Source organism: Liolophura sinensis, chromosome 3 (assembly GCF_032854445.1).
Source record: "Liolophura sinensis isolate JHLJ2023 chromosome 3, CUHK_Ljap_v2, whole genome shotgun sequence".
In the NCBI taxonomy this organism is placed as follows: Eukaryota; Metazoa; Mollusca; class Polyplacophora; order Chitonida; family Chitonidae; genus Liolophura; species Liolophura sinensis.
The window spans coordinates 1,762,499-1,780,552 of NC_088297.1; the positions used below are offsets into that span (position 1 = coordinate 1,762,499).

Consider the following 18,054-nt stretch of genomic DNA (forward strand, 5'->3'; position numbering starts at 1 on the left):
GCAAGCGCACAGAATCTTTGCCTCGAAACAGTCTTTCGTATATCAGCCGTCCACCAATAAGGACGTTCCAGGACAATAATCGCAAGGCCGATTCCCCAAAACGACGAATAACACAAACCAGCAAAGAACTAAGAAAGTATATAAAATAGGAAATTAGGACGGAATCAAGCCAAGAAAAAGTCGCCAACAGTTTTCAGTGATACTGGAAAGGCGCAAGGTATGTTCTGTTCAAATCATGTTTCATGACAGAATATCTGTTGTCGATAGCAAAAGATGAGTCTATATACATATAGAAGACATGACTTCATGGACATCAGAAGACACTTAGATGTTGATCACATTGATGTATATGGAGTTACATGTTCGATCATATCATATGATTCAAAAATTGCTAAGTACGGCGAAAAACAACAAGCATGCAAACATACACACACGCACGCGAACGCAAACGCAAATACATGCCTACATGTAAATACATATATTTACTTCGTAAAATAAATATTGTTAAATCAAAAGTTTAAACAGTTTACCTGCATTTTTAGTCTTTCTGTCATAGAAAATGTCATAGCTGTGAGTGAAAAAAATACATAATTGTTCTATTTAAAGTGTATTTTATTGCAATATACAGAAATGACAGAATGATTGAAAATGTGCAGAACTTGCAAGATTTGTAGCAAGCAATCCGCTCATGGGAGGACATGTTTCAGCAATGTCAGTCCCAGCGCTATCTCATTACATTCTGACTTAGCCCTTAAAGGTCAAGACCATAAAGTTTCAGTTGTTGGTAGATCTCCTGTCATAAAAATATGACTTAAACCAGTCTTAAGCCATTGCCTCTGCTTCATCCGTGAATGCTAATACACGGGTATGACGTTGTTGTTGCACAGTCTTCATGAGCCACAAAGGGCCGTGTCCGTTTTAGAAATCATTTTATACTAAAACTGATTAAAGTGGGTGCGTGTTACATATTTTTAATATAGCATTTAGAAACTACTGAAACGTTGTCAAGAATTGGTGGGCTTGTTCTTTAATGTTAGATAGTGCTCAGTTTCTCTGAGTTGTCAGCTTTGACTCTCAAAATACACGTTTTCAAATCATTACGTTATATTAATGGTAATGATCAAATTGCGTCATTGACAGTTCACATGAAAGCTCTTAGATTCGAACATGTTCTGTTGACAAATGGCTACCGTAAAGACTCACGCAGTGAAGAGCATCACGTGGTCTGATTGAGGCAAATCCGTTCGGCCTTGTACCCATGTTGTGAATGACGTCAACGCCAGATCCGCGTCTACCAGTGGAAATTTACCGTCATCCGTGTTATTTTTCGCTATCCCGTCCGTCCAGTTAGATACACTGGGATCCTAAAGAAAAAATTAAAAAAGGAAATGAAATCAGGCAGTGAATATTATTCCTGATTTTTTTTTTGCAATACACAACTACTACTAAAAAAGACAATGTCGTAATCTGCATGATTAATGCGTTCATTGGTTGCAGTCATTGTACAGAGGACTTTTGTGATCTTTTTGTGAATTTTCTTTCAGTAAGTATCAAACCCGCACCTGTACTTTTTATACGCAGTGATAAACTGATTATAAAGTTACAAAATGCTATCATGCGATCAGCTTAAACAATATAGGAATTATATTCTTTTAAATGCTTGGTCGTATATGCGTTCATTAATTTTTTTGCAAAGATCTTTAGTAGAGCCTCTTTCAGTCTAGATGCTTTGAGACATTTGCACAGTGTTAAAGTTCGAAGCTGAAGTCACACAACACGACTGTTACACATAAAAGCCAGTCTAGTGTATCAATGAACATCAACACACAGGTTTTATATTGATTTATTTATTTGATTGGTGTTTTACGCCGTACTTAAGAATATTTCACTTATACGACGGCGGCCAGCATTATGGTGGGAGGAAACCGGGCAGAGCCATCCGCAGGATGCTGCAGACCTCCCCACGTACTGCCGGAGAGGAAGCCAGCATGAGATGGACTTGAACTCACAGCGACCGCATTGGTGAGACTCCTGGGTCATTACGCTGTGCTAGCGCGCTAACCAACTGATCCACGGCACAGGTTTTATAGGTCATCAACTTTTTATTTCACCTTTTCTGAGGAAAATGTATAAAACTCTATCACTCATATGAAAGCTCACCTCAACAATCAGCAGACCACTGTACAGGACGTTCAACGCCAGGTCAGTCTCGTTTATGTTCTTATAGCGCAGGTCAATCTGAAACAGAACAAATGCTTCATCTGCTCCAAGGAGGAAGTACTCATTTAAGACAGACACATTTAAAAGTACTAAAACGCAAATGCTTTTCACATTTAGCCCCGCTGTTCGTTGTCACACCTTGAACTCGTCTCATCCATCTTGTGCCATTGCCTCCAGATGACCATATAGTTGTTATTCTGCCTTGCGTTCTTATCGAACTACAGTTGTATAATGGTCTACCTCTCCATTTTGGCAAGCAGAGATGGTGGAGAACAGGCAACAATTAGATAATCAACACGCTTCCTTGTTGTAGAATCTCTGCGGATATAGGAAAGACAAAAACTCACTGCATTCAACACGAAGGCATAGTACTGTGTAATCTTGGACAACGTTAATGTTCTTCGCTCAGCCGGGTTGGAGCCTGTTGTTCTTTCATACCAGCTGGAAAAAGAAGGAACTGAAGTCAAATATAAGTTTACCTTGCGCCAGCACAGCCTAATGCAGTATCGTTATTCTTCTATTTCATTCTAAACCTACATTTGTACGTTTATTTATTTATTCATTTGATTGGTGTTTTACGCAGAATATTTTACTTATACGGCGGCGGCCTGCATTATTGTGGATGGAAACCGGGCACAGCCCCGGGGGGAACATTCGTACGTGGATAATAATCTATAGATACACACATTTTTTTCATGTTGTAGCATCCCACCAATGCGATCGCCGTGAGTTCAAGTCCAGCTCATGCTGGCTTCATCTCCGGCTGTAAGTGGGAAGATCTTATCAGCAACCTGCGGATGGTCGTGGGTCTCTGCCCGGTTTCCTCCTGCAATAATGCTGACCGCCGTAGTATAAATGAAATATTCTTGAGTGCGGCGCACAACACCAATCAAGTAAGTAAATAGCAAATGTTCATATTGTAGGAATATATATATATATATATATATATATATATATATATATATATATATATATATATATATATATATATATATATATATATATATATATATATATATGGGGCCTTTATTCCTACAAGATAAAAAATAATCCTCAGATGACTAATATTGGAAATAAAAGTCCTTTACCTATTGTCTCCTGGTAATAAGTTCTGATATTTCTTTCTACAATAAAAAGGTAAACAGTCACGACCTTTGACCCGATTCAAATGTCACCAGTGCTTCCGAGGAAGTTTTTCTCACACATGTCGGCTATGTATGAATTAAGGTTTTGGGGAACCCCACAATGATATGGCCGTTCAGCTATCGGTATCATCGTTATCAGATTTGTCCATTTGTTATCTATCATTTGTCCATAAAGCAAAAAACCAGCCTGTGGTGCATAAACAAAGTAAGAGACGTATAATTTAATCTCCATTAACCCGAACAGGTGAATTGTTTAAATGTGTTTGTGGGGCCTCCGTGGCTCAGTCGGTTAGCGCGCTAGCGCAGCGTAATGACCAAGGAGCCTCTCACCAATGCGGTCGTTGTGAGTTCAAGTCCAGCTCATACTGGCTTTCTCTCCGGCCGTAAGTGGGAAGGTCTGCTAGCAACCTGCTTATGGTCGTGGGTTTCCCCCGGGCTCTGCCCGGTTTCCACCCACCATAATACTGGCCACCGTCGTTTAAGTGAAATATTCTTGAGAACTGCGTAAAAGACCAATCAAAAAAAAAGTAAATGTGTTTGTGGATAACATGGCTGTATCAGCTACTGGAGGACACGGGAAGACTCTCATTTCGAAATTACTTCCAACCTGCCCAAACTGCCTGGATTACATGGCGTCATGGTTTGTGTCACCGGCGTCAGACCCAGAAGGGATTCCCTCGCTGCGCAAATAAGTCGCATTCTGCGAGCATAGGTTATATTTATGCCACAGCCTGGATTCAGAAGGGAGAATTCTCAAGGGATCGCGCTCTCACTAGCAGATTAAACCTTTGAATTCAGAGCCACTGCCCTCAGAAAACCCCAGCCTGTTACACAGTGGCAAGTTGAGCTATGGACGTAACCAGTACTGGACCCCGTGTTGTTAGAAAAGGGGAGATAACTAGGGTCGAGTTACTTGGGTAAAAGGCAATAAAGAGTAGAGAAGCATAAGTTAGTCGTTTGTCAGATTTCCAACAGTGTAAAGTTATAATTACAACTGTGTTAAGCCTGTGGCCAAGGTCAATGGAGCAATTTCTTGTTTATGAAAAAATCGTAAATCTCACGGATACCAATATTAAACTTTTTTTTGTCAAAAACTCAGCCTTATGAGACTCAACATTGCTTAAGAATTGTATTTTCTCGCAATGTTCAACTGCTCTATTTTTGTGGACTTTCAACTTTCCGCGTCGCACTTTGAGGTTAACAATTGCATGTGTCAGTTGGATTGTCTGTCTTAAGTTAACTCACAATCTGTACACAGAAGAATCAGTGACCATCATCAACTCAACGTCATAGCTCATTTTCTTTGTCCCTCTTCGGACACGTCTGAAGCTTTCGGGGATACCACGGGAAATGGAGTCTGAAATATGACGTAGCATTTCTCAAGTTGTACAGCCATATATATATATTTATGAGACTAAAGAATATCAGGGCTATCCTGTACAACTTAGTGATGGAGACATTGATAAGGCACGCACTCTTGAGCTACACGAACACCCTTGGCCTATTCATCTGACCCCCACCCCCTAGCCTTTATATCTACATTTAACTCCAAAATTGGAGGACTCTGTGGCCCAGCTGGTTTGCGCACTACTGCAGCGTAATTACCTAGAGACTTCTCACCAAAACGGTCGCTGTGAGTTCAAGTCCAGCGCATGCTGCCTTCCTCTCCGGCCATACGTGAGAATGTCTGTCAGCAACCTGCGGATGGTCGTTGGTTTCCCACCGGCTCTGCCCGGTTTCCTCCCACCATAATGCTGGTCGCCGTCGTATAAATGAAATATTCTTGAGTACGGCGTAAAACACCAATCAAATAAATAAATAAAAAAAACCCCGAAAATGACATCGTATATCCCACTATCCAAGCCAACCAAGTTCTCGTCCAGCCAAAGGAAAGATTTCGTACTGCATTTGAGGGAACAAAATTGCTAAAAGCAAACAGACAATCAAACAACTATTAAACAAGGCTATTCATTTCGAACACTACGGAGTCTTTTTCTGTCAGCAAATGCCATGATAAACGATATAAATGTTGTGATCTTGTAAAAGTTGAGAACAAATTTCAGTTCAGATATGTTGAAAAGCCCTTAATAAAATATATGTGTGAACTGTCCAAGGATTTCACTTACGTCCTAGTCTTTGATGGATGTCAAAAATATTATAAAGCTAAAACCAGAGATACACAGCAGAAGCAGGGACCTTCGACAATAAAATCAACACTGATTCCTTACGACATTGTCAGTAAACACATTTGCGCATGTGCCCATGACAATATGAGTAGATCCCCAATATTGCCCTGTTTTAAAATTAGTTTCTGAGGATAATGCAAAACGTGTTCGTATTAAACTGCACCTCATTCGGGAGTTCAAGTCAGAACTGAACAGCCAAGTCTCATAGCGAGGATTGTGCTATTGCTTAGTATGTTTAATTAAGCTCTGCTTGTATTTGTAACATAATAAAATGAAAATCTGGAAAATCCCATATTCCCCGAAATCAGTAGATTAAACCTTCTCCTTTACAGGATCAATGTTTTATCATATACTTTGATACCATGCACATTTAATTTATCTCCAGACTCCATGTTTACTTGAGTTAAACATGCAAATTGATACTTTGAAATGTATTGTATACATTTACCTACGCCTTTGTATGTTTAATCTATGATTTGCCTTTTTAGTCATTCATGGACAAAAACTTTAGGCAATAAATTCTGCTTTATTCTATCAAGCTGCAAAATGTGCATTTTGTGCAAACGTGGGTTTCCCCTGAACTCAGCCCTGTTTCCTTTTAACGTAATGTTTGCACCTGTCGTATAAATGAAATATACGTGTGTGCGGCGTAGAAAAAAAAATCAAACAAATAAATAGAGGAAACTGTCTGTATTGGGGTCAGCTGCTGACGTATCGCAACGCTATGCAGAAATAATTTGTACTGAATAAAAAAATATGTTTAAACGTTCCTCTTGTCAAGAAGATCTGACAAATGACAGGTATAATTAGTATACCCACCCGAAACAATGTAATCGCTGAAGTTTATTGCAGTTGGGTTTATCTTCTCCACCACATATGGCCTTTCGTCTTCTCTATTTCCCCGTTCGTCTTCTCTGTTTCCCTGCACGTGGCGATGTTGTTGTTGTTCTTCCATGGGATATATGAAAAGCATATCCCCTGCCTTAGCCACGACACCTTCCTGTGAGAGGAAGTACAAACTACCACTATCAGCTCGCAGCATCTTTCATCACGGTGACTAGAAGCAACACAAATAAATACCGTGGGGTCCATTAATTGTATTATGAACTAAAGAATTTACAACGGCACTAGTAATGAAATTAGTACTGTAACATACTCATTAAGAGCTATTTACTACATTCATAAAAATTTCAGCGACCACAGAAAGCAATTGTCCAGTACAGTAATATAAGTCCTAATAAAGTGTATCAATCAAACATGTTCACGTTCTTCACAACTGGTACAACCTGAACATTCATTCCAGACAAAGATCATCGGAAACAAAAACAGACTGTAAATGTAACACTGGTGTGTGTGTGTGTGTGTGTGGGGGGGGGGGGGGTGCAATATACTATCCTTCGTCAGCTCGCTCCGCCACCTCTTTATAATACAAGACAAAGTAGCAAACCGAAATAGAACTACTGGCATCATGTGTATTTCAGTTCCAATGCACGTATATTTACCCCATTCAATCTAATTATGAATTGCACGCTTGAAGTAGTTAAAGGTCTTACGAAAAACGTTGCCAGATATTTCGCGTTGGAAGTAGCTAGATCTCAATGAGAAGTTCCTCCATAGTTCGTTTTTTCGTTGATGTCATGCCCGGATGTTTCGCCTTGCGTGTATTTTACGTCTGAAGTAGCTAAAGATCTCGCGAAGAAATCACTCTATAGTTCGCCTTTCGCGTATTTCACGTGTAAAGTAAGTAAAGGATTGGAAAGAAGTCGCTTGGACTGACAATGGTTTAAATAACGTCATTAGGACTTGTTCTGTCATTAACACAAGTACCTGTAACACAGCGTTGGAAAATCCGCGTAACATGCAGAATACGTGTAGAAGATATTATTTTCTATTCAATAAAGAAATCAGTAAATCACTAAGTTGATAAGTCAAAGCAATGTAGACTGAACTATTTGATTTGGTGTTTTACACCGTTGGAGAGGATTATATGTACAGATTATTTGTGGTCTGTAACTCGACACGTAGGTTCATAAAAAAGATTTTTTTTAAATTTAAAACAAGTTTAAATTCATTTCCTTAAGGCATGCATTCCTGGGGCTTACCACAAGATAAGCACAAGATCTGTCCCTCCTAGGTTCGCATACAACGGCTAAGGCGGCTTCGTTCTCTCTATCTTGAAGTACCCCACATCCTGCAGAGAAAATGTCAAATTGTATTATCCATAATTATAAGATTAAATGTGTATATATAACGATAGATCATCTAAACATTAGTGCCTAGTTCGGTTTTTCTTGTATGCCTTATTGACGTAGTTTCGTAAATTTTGTGAAAGGGATTCTTTAAGATGCCATGCAGAATGAGAGAAAAAACGACACTGTCCACCCTAGGTTCCATGATATATGTAGGCCTACATGTACTTGCGTGCCGACACACATACACTAGAACTCAAAGGTCAATGCAAAGTAAACGTATAATGATGTCTATCTATATTAACCTTTAGCGCGCTGATTGCCTCCTTTACTATTCCCCCATTGCGCATGACAAACACCGACTTGGTGACGTCAATATTTCTGTTACGCTGCAAGTCAAGTTTGATTGGCGCTCCGGCAACGTACAGCTCACATGATATGTAATCAGGAAAGTTGCTGATGACGTCACGCCTAAATCGCTCGTCATGGTTGTGTGAGTCGAGAATTCTAAGGGATCCAAATTCTGAAGAAATAAAACATAAATTTGTTATAGGTGATTACATAGAAATGTAAGTGTACGTAGGCATACATGCACAAAACGCTAAGAGGCATAGTGTTATAAAACTAATTAAAATAACTTTGTTTAACCATTTGTTGTCTTTCTGAGTGTGTTGCTTGCTTTTGCCTTTTCTCTGCTTTGGGTCTGGGGAAACGGGGGAGACGTAAATGGCGATGGACAACGTCTCTCTTTGATGTTAAGTATTACACCAACAGCGGATGTACTGACCGTTAAATTTTAGGTATAAGAGTAGAAGTGTTCTTATGTGAAGAAAGAGTAGAAGGAAAACAGCGAGCCGTTCTCTACTTTCTACATCTGCGTATTCGGCGTGCAGATTCGAACGTGTAGTTTTAATCGAGGACCAGCTAATAAAAACCCTACCTTCGAACGTACACACGGAATACAGAGATGAAAAGCCGAGAAAGGCTAAAGTTTTTATTCCAATACAATATATTTGAATTTCGGGTATGACACGAAAAACAAAATATGGAGCAACTTCTCCTTGAGACCGAGCTACGTCCAACGTTAAATATCTAGCAACTTTTTTTCGTAAGACCTTTAGCTATTTCAAGAGTGCAATTCATAATTAGATTGGATGGGGTATATGTATGTGCATTGGAACTGAAATAGACATGATGCCATTAGGTCTATTTCGCTTTGCTACTTTATCTTGTATTATCAAAAGGCGACGTAGCAAGCTGACGAAGGATAGTACATTGCCTATTGTGTATATTTTTGAATATAAAATGTACTGGCAGAACTCTGTCGGACAAACAGATAGTAATGTTGAAGAATCGTTTCAAGAATTCTTTGATTCGGATCAAGATGTAATGGACAAACAGTCAGCATACAGTCCGACAGACAGACAGCAGATAGACAGGCAGGCAGAGAAATAAACAGACATGCATATAAAGCCAGGCAGACAGACAGACAGACATGTATAAAGACAAAACATAATTGGTGGCTGAATATACGTGCATTTGCACGTATATTGTACATGTACAGCCACAATATCACCCAGGTCACGTGTGCCGCGAGCAAAGAAGACGCCCCTTTTACGCAATAGCGTGATATATTTAAGCCCAGGGCTAAGAGAGCAGCTCAATAACAGTGACATTGTTGCGCTTTCACACGATGTGGTAAGTAGAGCTTGAAGAGCATTCTATGTATGCACTTGAAAAGTAACCAGGGGCGCATCACTCTACTCGGGCAACAGGTGCAGCTCCATTGGCGTCATTTTGTGCGTAGATATATTTCTGAAATATGTGAGGTTGTTTTTCATGCATTACGCATAAGACGCATGTGCAGAATACCGGCCTGAACAAAATATTGCCCCATCTTGTCGCAGTTCGGCTACAATATACATGGACATGCTACAGAGTTTCTGCTGCTTCTTTACTAATATACCAATGAGAGAGATGTGGCTTCTCGCGATCCGCCTGCACGTAATCCAGATCGGACATTAGGTTTGTGAGCGTTTGTCGATCGGGAAGTCTTCTGGCTCAGTTCCTAACTTGGGTGACTGTGGTCTGTAAAACTTAAAAAAAAAATCTCCTAACTTTTTGACTTGATGAGGATGAAATGTTCTGGTTCTGTTTGGTGAATGCGAACTCTTTCACAAGGAAAACTATCAAAGTTGAAAACAACGTTTTAAATCCAGTGTAAATAAACGGGTCAGCATGATATGTATCTTATAAGATCTTAGCCGAATTGTATGGGATATATCTGCGTCTTAAAAAAAAAAAACAAAAAAAAAACATGCATGTAGATGAACGATATGCCATGCAAGATGACCTAGTTATACATCAAGAGACACATGCCTGGAAAGGACTGGGAATTGCAGTGAAATATGAGCTCACCTTAGCCACCCCATTACAGGGGTACGCGCGTATCATTTACACAGAGCTATTCTCTCTATTCTTTCGCCGTGGCCTATCTTTTAGCAACAACAACAAACGCAACTGATGTTAGCCCCTTAGAGACTCAATCACACCATTTTGCCCTGCCTATGGATTCACTGAAAACTCCTTCCGGTTCACTGCAATTAACGAAGCTGACATGCGCTACCATCATTCACAAGCTTGTTCTACTGCAAACCCAGCCTCTAGAATAGGCCTGCTACCATCGTTGATTCTCTTTTTTAAAACGAAACTTAGTTAAGGTTATATAAGTGGATAACTTAACTAAGCTTACCTGTTACAGTGTTTCCTTCTTTGAAGGTGTCGGGTAGGGTTAATATCCCCAGGGTCCTATCAATAAGCAGACTAATCCACGCCAGGCACAACAAACTCATGCCGAGCCACATTTTCCAACTTAAATGGTTAGAATTGTTCAATTCGTTGAAATACAGTTGTATTCAGGTATGTGCGGCTGAAATCTTCTGTCAGTGGCTGCATAAAAAGAGGACAGTATCTTATCCAATACATATGATTTCGTGTATAGGCTATAACTAGAATTGTTTTCCACGTGTAGTTTTAATTTTTGGTGGATAAACAGATAGAGACATAATGATATATTCCGACTCACATTTCCGCGGTTGACATAGTAACCGCATACCAATCAACACTCATGAAATCCAACGCCTTCAGAGGTTTTACTCACCGCAATTCTGCTGGTATTCTTTCATACATTTCAAACCGAGTCATTTGTTCGCGTGTATGTTGTGCTCACCTGAACTCTTGTAATATAGGTCGTCATAAGCTTACCGGTTTTTAGCGGCGGTTGTGTCGTAACAAAAACCAGTCGCGTTAGTCTGATGCTGACACATGCACTTGTACCGCCGGATCTTCACAGGAAACACTTCTTCACTCGCGCCTTTCCGTTTCAAGCCCTAAAAGTACATATGGACCTGCAGGTACATCTTTTAACTTTATTACGTTTGTAACCCAATCTACAGACTGTACTCTGTAAGTAGACACGTGGGTTCACAAAAAGAGATACAGACTCAGCCGTATAGGAAGCATGTGTTCAGCCTCCAGAACAAACTTTAACAAGTGCGTTTTGTGATAAATGTAAGCCAACACTGAAAGGCGTAGAAGTTCATTCAGTTGTGACGGCTTTCTACTTAATAAATAGATCTACAGCTATTAACACTACACTTAAACTGGGTTGTACAACAGATAGGTCATATGTCTCGTTTTCGAATTTTAATGAACCTGATATTTATGTGACCTCTGCAACTCTGGAAGTTTTGCCCACACATTCGTGCAGAGTCTTATCAGACAAGATCTCTGTATTCAAATTTTTGGCCTCCTTTCATCTTAAAAAAGACATGTGCATTGTTACTTCAGCTCCCTCGATGCTTTTTTTTTTGGGCGTAATTAGTGCGAATGCAACAGCAGCATGGCTGCGTTTTAATTGGCATGGACACAGACCCCCATTACAACTTCCTTTTTTCGGGATGTAATTCTGTGCATTTTAGGGTGTAAAGTCTTTTTTTTTTTGCTTCCAGTTTTTGGTGTACAGGTGCATGCTTGGTATCGTGAGCTTTTCTGGATGCTAGAGATTGGTTCAGTCTTCCCATATGGGTTGAATGATAACGTTATGGGAATCGGCAATGTAACATCTAGCCAACCACATGACTCCATCGTAACAAATTTATTCAAATACCATAAACGTAGACCTCGCAGTCATGGTAGGAGGAAGTTCAACAGAAACATGATTCACAAACACGTTGCAGTTGGCTATTTAGTAGGATTGTCGTATGACACCAATAGCATGCATGCTCTACGCACAGTATTGTATGCACTGCCATTGAACTTGCTAAAACAGGTCGTTCAAGACGTATCCAATAACATACACAATTTTAATGTTCCGCCTCACCTTGTACATCTGTGTCAAGACATATCGTATTTTCGATTGTATCGCCCTGTAACTACAACTGAAACTCAACACGATCGACTCTTTCTGAAGATAAAGTATTTAAACAGTGGCCTTGATTTAATTAACCTACCACGCATCTTTAATGAACCTGATGTTCGTAGTGCTGTGCCTAATTATTTTAATATCCAAGAGCCACCTTGCAAATCCTATGAGTATACAAAACCTATCGCTTCCAAAATTTTCAATTATTCCCAGGCCATCAAGGAGTTCGATTTGGCGAAGTATACTTCTGGCGGCTATAACTGTGGTTGTGAATCCTCAGTTTTTACCTACGACAAATGTAAACATGTCCTGACTGGTGACCTTAATATTATTAAGAATCATGATCTAAGGTATCTCTTTGTGAGGGGTCCTAAATATAGAGAAAAGAGTAATGTCAACATTCGATCAAACAAAAATATATCATCTCGGCACTTGAGGAGTATGTTAAAAAATGGTCAAAACGGGAGAAAGTGGATTCTTCGGTACTTAACGATTGGCTTGAGATTGTCAAAAAGAAAGTTAGTTTAACTATACACCGCCTAGACATTGGTGCTCTACCTAAAGTTAAACAGGTTCTGAAGGATCCCACTGTGCAAGAAACACTCGCTGACCTTCATAGTAAATTTGTCATCACTGTAGCAGACAAGGCTCCTAATAATGTCATCTTTATTTGCAAGAATTATTATTATCAAATTCTTTTTCAAGAGCTATGTGCATCTACAACGACATCCACGTACTCTGCTACTACATGTACTCTCCAGGAACTATTTAACAAACACAAAACCTTTCTTAAAGAAAGACGCATAAATATACCTACCCGTCAGACAGAAATACCACAACTTTACTGGATTCCTAAAATGCACAAATCCCCATACAAGGCTTGATTTATTGCAGGTTCAAGAAGCTGTACCACCAAACTCTTGTCAACCCTACTTACGAGAGAGTTACAGGAAGTAAAGTCATTTTGGAATAAGTATTGTTGTGCCATAACAAAAAATTCAGGTGTTAACTGCATGTGGATTCTTAACAACTCCAAACGTCTTACAGAAGAACTCGATGCTCATATGCATATACCGTACAAAGACGTATCCACATGGGATTTCTCTACTCTCTATACTACGATTCCTCACAGAGATCTTATTGAAAGAATATCGTCGTTAATTGTCTCGGTATTCACTAAAACAGGCCACCGTTAAATTAATGTCAGAAGCAATAAGGCTTTCTTTAGTTCTACTCTTTATAAAGGTTACCACTCATGGGATATTACATTATTTATTGAATTACTTGAATATCTCATTAATAACATCTATGTGAAATTCGGAAATACTATTTATAAACAGTGCATACGTATTCCAATGGGTACCAATTGTGCGCCTCTTTTGGCAGACCTATACTTGTTTTCACATGAATACGACTATATGCAGAAATTACTTAAAAGTAATATCTTTAAAGCTTGATCCTTTTCATTTACCAAGCGGTACATTGATGATCTACTAGCGTTAAATAATACCCATATTGCTGAAGCGGTGAAGGAAATCTATCCGCCTTCATTGGATTTAAAGGAGACAACAGATAGTCCTGATGGTACATCATATGTGGATCTATATCTGTACAAAGACGGACAAGGTCTCCTTTCACGCCGCTTTTACGACAAAAGGGATAATTTCAATTTTGATATTGTAAATAATCCTTACTTAGATAGCAATATACCGAAGGGTCCTGCATATGGTGTAGGCCCTATACATATCTCGTCTTGTAGCATTTGTCAGATCTTGCGTTAATTGTGATGACTTTAATCTGCGTCACAAGTTGCTAGTTCAAAAACTAGTTTCTCAAGGATACTCCATCAAACGCCTTCATTCTAAGTTTCTCAAATTTTACAATGAGTATAAAACTCTCGTTGGCAGGTATGGACAGAGCGTTCAGAATCTCTGGCGATCTGCATTGTGATCAACCACATAGACGGCGCTGTTATCCCTATGTACATATCTATCACGTACATGGTATTTAACAACATCGATGGCGCTGGTTGCCCAGTGTAAGCGTCTATCTAGTATGTCATGTGTAACATCATAGATGGCGCCTCTTGTAGCATGAGATCTTTACATATTAACGGGAAAGACGTAATCGTCCGTTACTTTTGAATCATAATCTGATCGGTTGGTGTCTGTAACGCTCGTCATTTTCAAACTGTATCTAATACCGCTTAACCTGGGGCTAGGGACCGTAAAGGTAGCAATGCTAATTACATCGGCATGATGCCTTTATGAACAGTTGCAATTAAAGCGCGACTAAGATACATGTTTAGCTGTTATTTGACATGGAACTCATTCACGGACTACGAATTTGAACTTTGATATGGAATTCATGCCTGGAATATTCATTGTCTGCCCAGCATCATTGAAAACTGATGACCGCTTCTCTCTTGTGTGTTACCGGCTTTATTTCTTATTTGTATAATTTCTTACATACCTTTGTCTTCGGGAGTTAGTGTTAAACGTTGTTGTGGAAATGGATCTTGCGATTATCGACTTGGAACGCCCTTTAAGGACTACGAATGGTATAGGAATGTCGGACTTGACGCTTATATCAAAAAGGTTTGGGAAGGTATGAGTTTTAATGATGAAAGTTTTAAAATTCTGTGCGAGAGGACACAAGGAGACAGGTAGTGATGATTTATTTATTTATTTATTTATTTGATTGGTGTTTTACGCCGTACTCAAGAATATTTCACCTATACGACGGCGGCCAGCATTATGGTGGGAGGAAACCGGGCAGAGCCCGGGGGAAACCCACGACCATCCGCAGTTTGCCGGCAGACCTCCCACTTACGGCCGGAGAGGAAGCCAGCATGAGCTGGATTTGAACTCACAGCGACCGAGAGGCAGTGATGACAACACTAGTGACGTCCCCTTGGCGTTGCTGAGCACCCTCCCAGGTGCCGGCATAGAAAGGTCCAGATCAACACGGTCAACCTATGTCAAGATTCTTTTGCTTCTTATTTTTCACAAGCTGGGCCAGGTATGCACCAAAGCTTGTTGGCCACGAAATGTTTGTGGCTGAGCCACAGTGCTAAACGTTAACAGTGTCGCTTATGGTACATTAATAGGGATCTGTGGCCACATATCTTCGTGCGAATAGGTTGCCGGAAGTGTGATCTCTGTACCTGCTCACGCGAAAGCTGCTCATCAAGGGCGGGAAACTTACGTTTTGGAAAAGTGATATATAGCATATTATCCAAATGTACATCTATGGTACGTATGAATATTGTAGCGATTTGTTTATATATATATATATATATATATATATATATATATATATATATATATATATATATATATATATCTTCTTAACGATACAGATATCCCAGTTCCAAATCACACCATTTACTACAGGGGAAAGCACAATATTGGTAGCGTGAAGCACCCAGTGTCGAACTCTGGAACAATATCTGTATACTGCTGGAGACGTTCGCTACTATGGATTCTTTTAAATGTCCGCTTGGTCAGTCCGGGACATTCAGTAGTATGTTTGGGAAAACCACTAGTTAGCTCTGAACTGCGAATAACCAAGAAAAATCCGATTTTTAAGGTTCAACAAACAGCAGCAACAGTTTTATTAAAATAGAGTGACAGGAGTATGTTAATATATATATATATATATATATATATATATATATATATATATATATATATATATATATATATATATATATATATATATATATATATATATATATATGTAAAAGTGCCAGTACTGTGTACAAGCACAACATCTGTACTTCAGATGGTTCAGATAACTGTGTTAGGGATATCTCAGGGAGGTATTAAACCTAGTGCTGCTGTGATAGTGGTATGTCCTACTGGTGTTATATAGACAATATGTCAGCCATGTGTGGGGACATTATCAGTAAATAATACTTTCAGGTCTTCTCTGGGAGTAACAGTTCCAGAATTGGTCCAGTAATAACTTGGGAAAACGAGTTCCAAATTCTGGGACTCGGCGTCTCACTGTGCCGAAACTGGGAATCCCAGTCCCACTATTGCTCAGGGGCACTTATGCACAAATTCTCCCAGTATAAATGTTTCAGCTCATACTTGGGAATTATAAAATTTTGGTCCAGAAAATCCCAGCTACAAAACTATTGAGATATACTGTCTCAATCATGGTTGGGGATATCAGTCTCACAGCCTGGGAAAGTCAGTCCACAGCCTGGGAACACTTGTGTTACAATTTGGAACTAGCAGTCCCACTGTCTCTAGGTATGCTCTAAAGCTGAAATCCCACTTCAGTGCTGACAAACTTATCTAGCTACCGCTTCACACTGCTTATATACATGTAAAAATACCTGCCTTAGAAAGCTAACTAGGTGGAAATTTAGATGTTAACACGACGGTGGTCCGAGATCATCTGGGACTAAAAGTGGGAATTTGCCCAGTATTTATAGTCTACGCTCATAAATATTCACGAGTACCAAGGATGGTACTCAGAGCACTGATTGGCTAATACCAAAGTAACAACATCTGTGTATAGAAATACTATACATGTACATGCGTATCTAATGTCATGGCACATTTTTTTCTTTTTCTTAATAATGGAAAGATGAACAATAACTTGTAGGTAGAAAGGAGATGAGCCTGTGGAGTGAAACTATTTACTTTCGCAAATACAAGTTAATGCCCCTTTGAAACTCTTCAATATGAGTTTAACACTAAAGGATGTCGTAAAGTAGACAACTTCGTCTAGCGGCAGTTCACCGTGAACGACGATCGTGCGCGGCGAAGCAACAACAACAACCACAAAATGATTTAGTGTCTTAAACTTGGTATAAAGGACGTTTTATGCCAAAATCATTCCACAGTCAGTGAGTACTAATGTTGTTTTTAATTGGAAAGATGCCGTACGTGGTTTGTTACAGCAAGAATATGTCCAAAAGTAATGGAAACTCTACTCGAAATTGTCACTTCAAAATATTAACAATGGCGGATGTTTCGCCAAACTTAAGGTCGCTAAAAAAAAAAATGTTGTTCAGCAACCTAGCCAAACAATATCCGATCACCAAGCTTGGAGAGAAACTCCGTCAACATGTCAAATGTATTATACGTAAAATATGGTGTTCTAATTAAATCATCAAGTATTAAAATTCTTACGTTGGAAATGGACAGGGGTCCACGGAAACTGTGTCCTTCAAAAGTTATATTAAGGCGCCAAAAACAACTTGCTCTCATGAGTCCACAAAATATCCTGTCTCTAATTGTTACAAAAAAATATATATATTTCAAAATATTCCACAAAAATTCTAATTTAATTTAAGGATATCTCTAACCCATAAAAATTTACATTCTACAGGTAAAAACCTGTGTCTACGTTATGGACAAGGCAGAAAATTAACCCCTAACCTCCCATGCAATTATATGAAATTAATTACTGTCTCTAGCAAAATCGCCACAATTATAATTACAGTATAGCATAAATGCGTTTGCCATCGATAGACCTACATGTGGCTGTACATGCCCCAAATCACCATAGAAACTATTTTCGTTAATGCAATCATTACTTTCAGTCCCTCTAAAAAGAAATATATACTGACGAAGCATATGGAAGAGTAGCCATTTTTCTCATCGGACAACGACGGACCTGATAGAAAGCACCGTAGACTCGCATTTAAAAATATAATACAAAATATAATAAAATATAATACAGCTGCTAAAGCTGCTGATGTCGGGGTTCAAGTCGGAATTTTCGCCCTATCTGCATAACTTCGTGCCTTCGTGCTTTGCGGTATAAACGACTGAATTTAAAAAAAGTCCTTTCTTTCTAGCTAGCAGTACTTTGTGTGTGTCAAAAAAAAAGGTAGTGAATCGGCATTTGGACATTTTTGAAGGGCGAAA

The 18,054-nt window shown here is 39.2% G+C and overlaps 1 protein-coding gene across 4 annotated transcripts; it reads right to left on the reverse strand.

Moving 5' to 3' along the window:
• Window positions 1-1,218: 1,218 nt before the first annotated feature.
• On the reverse strand, window positions 1,219-10,618 carry LOC135463948 (uncharacterized). Of its 4 annotated transcripts, none has more exons than XM_064741416.1 (7): window positions 10,493-10,618; window positions 8,046-8,263; window positions 7,654-7,742; window positions 6,371-6,551; window positions 4,611-4,722; window positions 2,161-2,661; window positions 1,219-1,364 (listed from the first exon to the last, which is right to left on the reverse strand). In XM_064741416.1, exons 4-6 carry the CDS (start codon window positions 6,522-6,524, stop codon window positions 2,457-2,459), a joined length of 471 nt encoding a protein of 156 aa, XP_064597486.1. In that variant the 5' UTR covers window positions 6,525-6,551; window positions 7,654-7,742; window positions 8,046-8,263; window positions 10,493-10,618; the 3' UTR covers window positions 1,219-1,364; window positions 2,161-2,456. The 4 variants fall into 4 exon arrangements, with proteins under 4 accessions (XP_064597486.1, XP_064597484.1, XP_064597487.1 ...); XM_064741414.1 differs by having other exon boundaries at window positions 6,371-6,608; XM_064741417.1 differs by having other exon boundaries at window positions 10,493-10,612.
• Between the last annotated feature and the right edge of the window lie 7,436 nt (window positions 10,619-18,054).